Here is an 11,757-nt window from a genome sequence, read left to right on the forward strand (position 1 = left end):
TATGTAAATACTATTTTGAAAGCAAACTTGAGAATATTTATTAATGGGTGGATCCGTATGTAATATATCATAGCTAAAGCGTTTAGTTTTTCCACCAAAATTGTTTCTTGAAGGTCTTTCCACCTTATAATGCAATGATTAAACCTGTTAGCACACAATTAAAATATCTTAAACCCGATTAGCTACGCGTGTATCAGGTATCAAATTCATTCTCTGATTTGCAGCAAAAAGTAAGCAATTGCTTTTTAAAGAACACACAAAAAAATGTGAAAAAAGGGAAAAGGAAAGACATTTTAATTCATGACCTCAATGCCATGTATGCCTCACATCCTCAGCTTGTGGTGTGTTCGCATCAAGCCAAAAATAAGAGAAGAAAGAAACAAAACGCAAAAGGCAAACGGAAGTGAAAGGTGCTAATGCCTTAGCAAATCCACAGCGGAACACCAATGCCATAGACTTTGAGCCGAGTCTTAGTTAAGGCAACGCCTGGCTGTCTGTTGGCAATTTGGAGTTCGTTTATTTTTTCCGATTGCTGTGCAAGAAAATCGGACCAGACAGCTCGAGAGTGTGATCTGCGAAAGGGTTGACAAAAGAAATTGCAAAAGAAAATGTACTTGAGGCTTTTTTTTTAGTCGACTAACTAGAAATTGGTTTGCCGAAATGGTGAAATGAAGTTTTCAAGCCTAATCTTGAGCATTTCTTTTTTTTTGCCTCTGCACTACACTTTTTGCTTCCGTCCATTAGCAGTTTATGTATAAGCACTTGCATATTCTATAGGCAACGCCACTAGTAGGACATGGCATAAGAGTCATAACTGCACTTGGCCTGCTGAGAGAACCCCCAAGACGCACTCTAATCTATCAATAATATTATTACTTGTAGCTGCAGCCAAGTGCTTGACAGTAACTTAACTAGCTAGTTGCCTCTACCGAACTCTGGCCTCCTGCTGGAAAGTTTATGCAGCCACCTGCACTGCACTGCTCCTGCACAACTCCTTCAACTGCACTCGACGAGCTTGCGTAATTCCTTAGGTAAATTTATAATTACTGTAAGCAACTTGAACTAGTTACGCTTGGCAATTGAAGTTCTCCTTTTTGTTGCCCCAACGGGCAGTAGTTGATGAAAAAAAAAGATGACTCAAATAAAAATAAAAGAGAAAACTTGTATCAAGTTTTGTCTAGTAAACTGGCGCCGGGGCAATCTAATTTCCATTTGCACTAGTCAAGCAACCAACCAGCCTCATTAGTTTCCATTTTGAAGCACCTGGTTGGCTGGCTGTAAAAGTTCTTTGGCGCAATGAAGTGCCATTTTTGGGGGCGTCAGTTGTATGAAGTGCACTTTGCTGCTGCTTGCCATTTTTTTTTTGTGTTTTTGTGTTTTTAGTGCCTTTCTGGTGTTCACATTTTATTGATTTTAATGAAAATGCAATTAAAAATTTAGCATTTGCAGTGGTGTACATGGTGCTTCATAGCACGCTACGGTGAGTGCATTAACCAATATGATTTATACCATGTTTGACATTTTAATTATGCTTATCGAGTGCGTAACACAAACATGCAAATAACAATGAAAATGCCATTATTATTTTTAACCAACTTTCGCCAGACAAAAATTCATTTGTTTTTAATGAATTATAAAGATATTTGTTTTCATTTGTTTCACTCGTGCATTTTGCAATTAAATTTTTAATGTCAAATTAATTGCATTAAATTAAGTGTAAATCACAAAATGAAAACACTTTCGTTCTATCTATACAATATTCAAGTGAATGCAAATTTTTTGTGTCTCATATTAGTTCTTTATGTAGTAAAATGTATGAAAATTGTTGACACTTTAATTTACTATACATCAATCTGTAGAACTTTCCTTTAAGTGGGCGAAATCCAATTAATTTTTATATCAGCCTCGTGTCACTTTTTGCCAATATCCTGGTCAAGTTCAATCCCGGACACACGCAATTAGTCAACGTATTTAGCACAGTTCATTGAGCAAATTTCAACATGGCAACCTAATGGCATAATTTGCTATTGACTGAGCTGGATTGAGCTTTCCATCCTCTTTATGCGTGTGTGTTCATGTTGTGTTTATGGTCAATACATTTGATTGTAATTGTAATTGTTATGGACTGGACAATCTGCTCCTCATGGTGGAAGATTAATGATAAGAAAATCGCTAATGAAGCAGTGAAATGGATCAACATGTAGGGATTATGATAGCAGAGTAAGTAAATTTACTAAACGCATGTGTATTCTTCCCACTTGGGGTGCTCTCTTATTTATGAGATGTTTAAATTTCTGTCCTTTTGCATCTTTACCTTGTTATTTTATTGTGTGGCGGAAATGAACACAACGGAATAAAATATACTTATACATGTACAATACAATAAAAAACAAAAAAAAAAAGGAAAAAAAAACACAAAATGAAAGTGAATCTCCCACATAAACAGCGTGAAAACATTGTCACAGCATGAAGTCAAAATGTTTTTTATATGCAAAAATATTTCATTTCCTACAGCGACAAAATAAAACGAAATGTTAAATAATAAAAAATGCTCCATGCCAAGCGACGGCATCAAAATGAGCGACAAAGTAAATTTCTTATATAAAAAGAAAACCAAAAAAAAAAAAAAAAAAGAAACAGAATATGGCTGAACAAGAAAGGTATCGGGAGCGAGAGCAAGAGCAAGAAATGCAAATAAAAAACTGCAATAAAAATCTGTTTAACATGAAGTTGGGGCGACGCACAAAAGTATGCTGCGAAATCTACAGCCGCAGTCAGTTGATGCCGTGTGCTCTTGGGTCTTCGCCGTTGTCTCCATGCCATCATACACTTTACAACTTATGAGTGCTAATAAAATTCACTCGCCATATCCCTGACAATTCACAAAAAGTGCGTCAAGGTGCGAGCCATGGATAAAGCCAAACAGCGCACTATGAGAGCCACTCGCCTTATGGACAGCATAAAATGCGATTTCATTTCAAATTTCACAATTTCCACTCAGAGTGCATAGAATGAGAACAAAGTGAAGCAGTTTCTTCTATATGCTTTGTGCGCTCTTTGTGATAATTTTGCAAAAAAGACGATAGCTATTCGCAATAAGCTGATGAACACTTACAACTGCAATTTAATACGAGTATCTCAGAAGAAAAGGATTGCAAATGTACATTGAATTGATATGGACTGCACCTACAGCTTAGCTTCTAAGGTATTTATTATATGTACACTTGAATAAATAATTTTAATTTAATAGAAACGTATATGTATGTATGTATGAGTTGCTAACAGTTCAAATTTATATAATTGTCCTTAAAACTAAGTTTTCTATTTCCTATACACACTTTCAAAAATCAGTTGCCGCGGTTAATAGTTTAGAAAGTATTACTATATGAATATACCAAATATGTATATATTTGTTGTATTATTTTTTGGTATATTCATTTGCTATATTTAAAGAATAATATCGCACAGTTTTTTTTACAGTCAAGAAAACTCAACTTTCTTTCTTACTTGTTAGCTATTTAAAAATGGATAAACAAAAATTCAAAAAACATGTATTATAATTTGTATTAAAATAAAACCTATCGGTTTTAAAATATTCAACTTAAATGATCGAAAGTGAATAACAAACAATGTTGGAGGCAAAGTGGAACCAACTAGTTCAGTGAGCACATGATTTCATAACTATATTTTGCAATCTACTTTGAACTTTAAATAAATATCGAGTATTTTATATTTGAATAATCTAAAATCGGAAACATAGTGCACGTGGCGACAAGTGCTCTATGAAAATTCTTCACTCAGTAATACTCTGTAAAGCCTTGGCCATGTCTATCAGTTGGACAATCACTTCATTTCTGCTGCTGCTGATACTCGTTCAGCTGGAGACATCGCGGGCCATCTGGTTTCCATGGTATTTTCATCGTTATGGCTTTGAGCCGCATAGCAGTCGACATAGCGGAGCCATAAATGCAGCTCCAGCTGCTGGGCCGGGCAAAGGACAAAGTTCAAAATCGAATAAAGGCAGCTCGGCAACATGTCCGCCTGGTTACGAGCTCAAGGGCTCAAAGTCACATTCTCCAAGCGTTCGTCTATGCGATGATAATCCCGTGGTCATGCAGTTGGCGCGTCTATATGTGGTTAGTCCGGAGCGTATTGTTTTGCTACTGGCACAGCCGCTGCTCGCCGAGTCCTGTGATGAGATTGCCGATGTGCTGGAGCACATACGCGGGGCCACCAGCAACTGCATACTGGCTGACGATAACATTTACGGCAAGTTGACCAATGGCCTCAGATACTACAAGTCCGAAGTCTGTGACGGTGGCAGCGAGAGCAGCGGCAATCGGAAACGTTGTGCCAGCCTCAATGATGCCCACAACTGCCTCAAGGAGCTCCGCACGGACATGATCGAGTGCGAGGCGCCAGCGGATTGGTATGAGAAACGTAATGAATCCAAAGTGTGTCAAACCTTCAACAATGTCCTCGACTGTTACTACACAAGAGGTGCGATGTTGTGTGGCTTGGAGGCGGCCAAGCAACTGAGATCCTTTGCTGGAGATAGCATGAAGCGTGCCATGATCCAATCATGTGAAGTCAACAAGCGCTTGCCGAAAGTTAATGATCCCATGCTCATATCGGCCACCTCATCTAAGCAAAGTTCTGGGTTGCTTTGGGGTTTTCTATGTGCATATTATTTGCTTCGAGTTTTGTAATATTTTTGCTGCATATATATCTTGATACATTTCTGTTATGCTGACACTCTGGCCCCATTTGGGGCGTGCAAATCATTTATCAACTGCTCGACAACATGTTTTGGGCCTAATGCTATCTTAAGTGTTTTGCCATTTCGAGTAAATTTCAATAAATACCCATGAGACTTAAACTGTCGACAAAATAAGCCAATTTACCGACCGAAGTCTAACACCCATACATTACGGTGTGTTCACGAGTGTGTGTTTGTGTGCATGTGTGTGTATGCGTCGCAACCGCAGGACACAAATAGGACACTCTGGTTTTGCTTTGAAGGTTCCCTACAAGTAAAACTCATCAATTATGTTGACGCGACTTCGAATCTATGGCTTGCGGGTCCACCACACTGTGAGTGTCTGAGAGTGCGCGTGTGTGTATATATGTGTGCATGTATATGTATACGTATCAGTAGTTCTTGTTAATGACCCTTTCAACAATCAGGGGGAGTGAACTGAATGACAGGTGTAACTATTGGTGGCATCTGAAGCATTTGCTTGCGAAACTACGGAAACTAATTTATGCCCTTACATTAAAAAATATTAAAATATAAAGTATAATAAATATATATTTGTGTATATATATATATATATTATTATATATATTATTATATATATATAATTACAATTATTTTATAGTGTTGTCAAATTATACTTTCGACTCGTATTCAAACATTATGTATACGAACATATGTAATAATTATGGTTGGTTTGATACCCGAAGAATCGAGTGCACTCGATTGTGAGATATCCAATTACTAAAAGCAAGACAGCTCAGTATTATTCTTAAAAATATACCGATAATATACTAAACAATTACTAAAAATACCAAACGATTTATTTCGTACACTGATGTAGTACTATATTCAATATATAAACCAAAATGTCATACATTTTATGTTAAAATTTATGTATAATTTCAATTTATGTATATACCGAAATGTACCAAAAAATACAAAAATATACAGAAAGCAATGTATGTATATAGAAAAGCAATTAAGACCCAAAGCAATAGATGTTTTTATCATATAATATTATTTTATATATAACATAACTTGTAAAATGTTTCTCTGATCGCAAGCGATTTTTCAGGAATCATAAAGAAGGTATATTTGAGTTCCGTTTTAGTGCTAAGCGTTTTCTTTATTAAGACAAATAATTGCAAATTATTGTAATACTCCTATTTTGTATCATGTAAATTTCGGTAATACGTTAATTATAAGCGTATTATTTTAAATTATTTTCACAATTGCGGCAATAAACTGAAGGTGGCGGAAGCAGCTAGCAAAAGTTATGAGCGCAATTCTGAAATTTAATGGCATAATTAACTACACACTCAAATAGACACAGACGCACATACACACTGACGTACACTTGAGCATAGTTTACAGAGTTAGAGACAATGGAGAGTGCACACACCCACAGCAGAAGCTCGTAAAACGAACGCATAGAATAAGATAGGAGACGCTGACAGGACTCCAGAATGAAAAGGGACGAGATCAAGCTGGCGCCCCTTTGTGTCGCCAATGGTGTTTTCCTCATCCTGTTCGTAGTCCTTGTTCTTGTTCTTGTTGTTGCAGTTGTTGTTGCCAACTCCATTAAAATGGGAGCTGTGGGGTTGTGTGGCGCCAACGAGACGCTCAAAATAAAAAGCAGATTGTTCGCAAACAAAACACGGGCGCATTTCAATGCTTTTTACCTGTTACCTGTAAATACGTGGCAACAACAAAACAGACAACTGGGCAACCAGACGCCTGCTGTCGCCTCACGCAGATAAAATATCTTTTTGTTTTTCGCTTTATTTGCTCTTTTTTCGCAACATAAAAATAAGTGCTTGCAGAACATTCGCAGCATTTTTTCTCCTCTTTATTGTGTCCAGCTACAATTGATAATGAACACACGTTGACCGAAAGGATGACCCCAAAATGATTGCCAGTTGGTCAGGTAAATGTCATTTGCCATGGCAATAAGTGTTGCATGCAGCTTGTGGGAGTTTATGTTAAGTGTACCAGTGCGTATGCGTAATGTTTGCGTGCACAGCGCAGAACGCAGAGCACTCAGTTCGTGCAATTGCATATTATTATTGAGCATTCATTGCTAATTTGGCATAAATGCATCAATAGTAAATAAATTACAGTCAAATTAATGCCAATTAAAATTATTAACTGCCTGCATTGAAATTCGGAAATAATCACAGCTGAATGCCTCTTCCATATTTAACAGCCAACAGTGCGTATACGCAATGCAATTAATCATTTGCACGTTGCTAAAGATTATGCATATTCATGATATTCAATACTCGAAATTCTTTAATAAATTCTATTAAGATATACAAGTTAGAACCTTGCACTTAAATTTACAAAGACATTCTAAGGCAACCGCAGCTCATAATTTAACCATCTATTCAAGCGATGTTCAAAGCGTCAATTCGTTGTATTTCATTCAAATGCCACAGCACGTACTCAGCCAATAGCTTTGGAAGTCAACAAAAAGAGGGGCGCAAAAGATGAAGAACAAGAAAATTGAGCATATTTAATAAGTTGACAAAACATATTTCACACGCACCAATGTGTCGGCTGCCTTCTTATGCCTTGGGTCTACATATGTCAAGCATCATTATTAACAGATTTTGGGTGCGACACGCACACGAAACCCAACCAAGTAAATCCTCAGCATATACCCGAAAGCTCCCAACAACACCTCACAGCATATGGCTGTGGCAGCATGGAAAAAGGCTAAAGAGGCGAAGACACAAAGCAAAAAAAAGCAGAGTGTGTGAAATGTTATTGACGTCTATTTCAATATTTATAAACACAAAAGGTATTATGCATGTAAAATAAAATAAATGTGCGAGAACGCAGAGGGAGAATTTCAGTTATTATGCTGGGCGTCAGTTGGACAGGACGTGCAGAGCTTTAAAACTTAGGCAGCTGGATAAAACCAGAGGACAACTGTAGCGTGTACCTTGTATTCAATTTATCAGCATCTAAAGGGTGTGCGTGTGTTGATGCTTTGACTGATTTTGGCTCATTGCAATTTTTGCCACTAAAGCGTGTAAGTCTCATGAAATATGCATCATTTAGCATTTACGATGGCAGACAGCAGACAGCAGCAAGGGAGTCGCATTGCAACTGACAGTGCGGCAAAGGATAGTTATGGTTACGGCTGACTGTTATGGCCACAACATAAATGCCACAGCATTGGTCCTGACACTAATACGCAAAGCCTGGTTGGGCAACTAATAAGCGTGTGCCGAGGTGTGTGCCCAAGTGACCAATGCAAGGACAAGCAGCTTTGCCTCAACAACAGCTGAGCATCCAGTTGTTGTTCGCCTCTTGCAGCAAGCTCTTCAACTTGGCAAGCATCTTAAGTAGACGAAAGCCAACTTTGTCTCTGTCCCCATCTCGGTCTGCTCCTGCTCCTGTGTCTCTGCCTTTCTTTGCCGCATTTCTCTGGCAATCTGGCAAGCGGCAAGCAAATTAAACCCATATCAAACTAAAAGCATTGAACAGTTATAAGCCAGACTAGACAGCGTCAATGTTGTTATTCCATATACAAGATGGCAAAACAAAAACTAAATGTAAAAATAAATGTGCAACCAATGTGACAGAACAGTGGGCTTCCACTCGTATATTGATTCAATATCGAAATGTATAAACCTATAATTTTGAAAAAAAAAAACTTTATCAAAGGAAACTAAACGAAAAGCGATTATTATTATATGAATTTTAATACTTGCAATGGAAAAAAATAAAGTATTTTTACCTAGGATAACAAATAGTATAAAAATATATTATATTCTACTGTGCAGACGATGGCAAAAACCTTTTAGAAATTTAAATCAAGGCACCTACCTAAAAGCCACGTCTCAGACATGCAAAAAATATGTATGTAAGCTCAAATACAGCCATTGGACAAAAGGCTAGCGAAATACGTAGCAACCATATCAATGGCATATTTATGCAACGCATGAAAAGCTAGCTAGCTAGAGTTCAATGCATTGATATACAGATTACGCATACGCAGCGTGTGCGCGCGCTCTACGAAGTTTGAGTAAAATTTTCGGCATAAAATTAAATTAAAGTTTGCTACGCTGGTCAGGGCCAAGTTCAATAAATTATTGATTGGACCCAGCAGGGCTGTGAGGGAGCGAGTGAACTAATGGAACAAACTGGCAAAACTTTAAGAAAATGAAAGGCGGACAAGGAGAGCAGACAGCCATCGGGGCGGGGGAGTGCTATGGTTTGTGGTTCACTTGTTGGCGCTGCCATGGTACTTATTTAATTTATAATCAAATCAAAAAGCGGCCAAGGCAAGTCAATAAAAGTCAGGCCAAAGTGCGAGGCACAAAACTTGAGGCATTTCTGATTATTGGACATTCAAATTGCCTCAAGCATGAATTATGTGCGGCCAGCTAGAGAGAAATTTGTTCTTGTTATTGTTTGCTATAGAAATTCGAAGGAAATGAAAGTAAATAAGCGTAAAGATTTGCTTAGTGACTTTCCCTCCGACGTTGACGCTGACTCTGACGCTGACTCTGCCACTGACTTGGAAGCTGTCGCTCTGCAGCTGAGTTCGACCTCATTTTAATTCTGTATCTGATTCTGTCTAAGATGCTAAATGCGAAAATTGTGAAATGATAAGTAAATTCAACTTTTGTTTAGTTATTTTCAAGTTTACAATTTTCTGTTTGCCCTGGCAGCAATTCAGTTTTCGTCTACCAAATTTTCAATAAAAGAATGTTGCGGTTGCGGAATTTGGAGGAAAACTATTTGCGTTTTTCTCTGCGGGATTTCTCTTCTATAAATTACAATTGTGGTTGTTTTGGAAATTATATAATAATTTGAATGTTAACTTACAAAATTCAGTAAATTAAAATTGCTTATTCGAGCTCAAACTACAGCAGTTTTACTTTTAATTTCTGTTTAATATGAATAATCTGTGGAATTTAATATACTGACCGGGAATTTAAAGTTTAATTTCAACACATTTCCTATAATTACAATAATGGATGGGCTTAAATAATAAACCTACTTTAATGGGTTTGTCCAATTTAGCCATCTCGATGTGGACAACAATAAGTAAAATAAGCCACAGTCGAGTAAACAGATACCCGATACCCACAAAGATATAATACTCTTCTTCCCTATGGGTAGCAGTTATGAAAATACTGAATTATAAAGTTTTCATTATTATTCATGTTATTCATTATTGTGTCCATAAATATTGAATAATAAATGCGCGAGTTATGCATTTATCATATGGGCATTTCCAAAATCGCGCACGGGACATTCGTACGCGTTCAAAGTAAAAACACGGTAAAAAGGAAATGTTTTTTTTTCCAACTGAAACGCTTAATGTATAGCATTTTATTAGCTCTTTCATTGGTGCAAAGATTGATGTTGGGTATTTTTTCATTCAGAAGATAATTGCAGAAGTCAAGTGATTCGCACGGGACACAAAACGGAAGTGGTTTAAGAGGTCAACCAATTCAAACGCAAACATTTTTTACCGCCACTATTTATATATTCATGATCAGCGTCAACAGCCGAGACGATCTAGCCATGTCCGTCTGTGTGTCTGTGTGTCTGTCCGTATGAACACCTAGATCTCAGAGACTATAAGAGATAGAGCTATAATTTTTTTTTCGACAGCATTTGTTATGTTTGCACACAGATCAGATTTGTTTCAAATTTTTGCCACGCCCACTTCCGCCCCCGCAAATAAACAAAATTGAATAACATTCGTATATATAGCTAGAGTTGCGTATTTTGGTATATAGAATAATAACTATAATAGTTATGATTCCTAAAAATTTGGTTGCGATCAGACTAAAATTGTGGAAGTTATTAAGGAAATACTTTTGTATGTGCAAATACACCTACTTACTAGGGGTCTGAGTTGCTTTGGCCGACAATCTGGTATATTGTGCAGTCTATGGTATATTTTGAATGCGGTACTATATCGATATACCATATATACCAGTTGGTATATATTTTTAGTATTTTTGTAGTATATTTGGTATATTTTGAGAATAATACCGCAAAATATATTGCTTTTTTTCAAAATGGGTAGCGGGTATCTCACAGTCGAGCACACTCGACTGTAGCTTTCTTACTTGTTAATTTTGCGCCAATGCTGCCAACTTACTCCATCATTCATATTGTGTAAATAAGAGAGAGGAATAAGTTGGTACTTATGTTGTGTACTTACGGTCGCGCACGGGACAAACTTTAAATGATCACCAAAAATACAAATATTTTTTTTTCTCCAAATTTTTTTTTATATATTTACTGCACGCATAAACTCCGTTTGCAAAAAAATTTGATGCAATTCGAGCAAGTGATTTGGATTTACTGATAGGAAATGTTGTTTTTCGGTCGCGCACGGGACATTAAAATAAGTGATAAAGCAAATCAAAATTTTTACCGTTATTGGTGATCCCATGTTACTTTTTGCATTCTCTTTCGTTTCTTGCAATCTCCAAATGATTTTACAAAGTAAAAGATAAAGCATAACGCATTTATTTTAGAAGTTGTTTTCAAAACAAAATATGCCCTACAAACATCATAACCACAACAGGTGCGTTTGCGGGACTTTGCATTCGAATATTTTGAAATCTATAAATGATAAATGCAAAATTCTTTCAAGTTTATTAAATTTGAATATTTCTTTATGTAACCATGTTGCAAAAAATCATTTTCAAGAACTTTTAATTTTTTGGTCGCGGTGGACCTTTCTGTGGAAATGCCCATATATATAATTGGGATGCACCACAAACTGATATCAATTTCCACTGAACTATGTAGGCTGTTATTAATCAAAGTAAATATTGAATATGCAATTGTAAATTAGTCATTAACCTTAGTCTCTGCAAATCGATTTGAGAAAGTGGCATAAGATTAGTGTATTGTCTCGTTGATTGCAAATCATAAAGAACACGTAATAGAAATGGCAGAAGCAGCAGAAAACTAGTTTAAGATTACATTGATCGCTATTAGTCTTATATCGTAGT

At 36.7% G+C, this 11,757-nt stretch overlaps 1 protein-coding gene across 1 annotated transcript; it reads left to right on the plus strand.

The window, feature by feature from the left end:
• Positions 1-3,734: 3,734 nt before the first annotated feature.
• LOC117564464 (uncharacterized) lies at positions 3,735-4,755 on the plus strand. Its single transcript, XM_034243251.2, has one exon. The coding sequence runs from the start codon at positions 3,783-3,785 to the stop codon at positions 4,707-4,709; it is 927 nt and encodes a 308-aa protein (XP_034099142.2). The 5' UTR covers positions 3,735-3,782; the 3' UTR covers positions 4,710-4,755.
• The last annotated feature ends 7,002 nt before the right edge of the window (positions 4,756-11,757 follow it).

The sequence above is a fragment of the Drosophila albomicans genome, chromosome 2L (genome assembly GCF_009650485.2).
Source record: "Drosophila albomicans strain 15112-1751.03 chromosome 2L, ASM965048v2, whole genome shotgun sequence".
NCBI classification, from domain to species: Eukaryota; Metazoa; Arthropoda; class Insecta; order Diptera; family Drosophilidae; genus Drosophila; species Drosophila albomicans.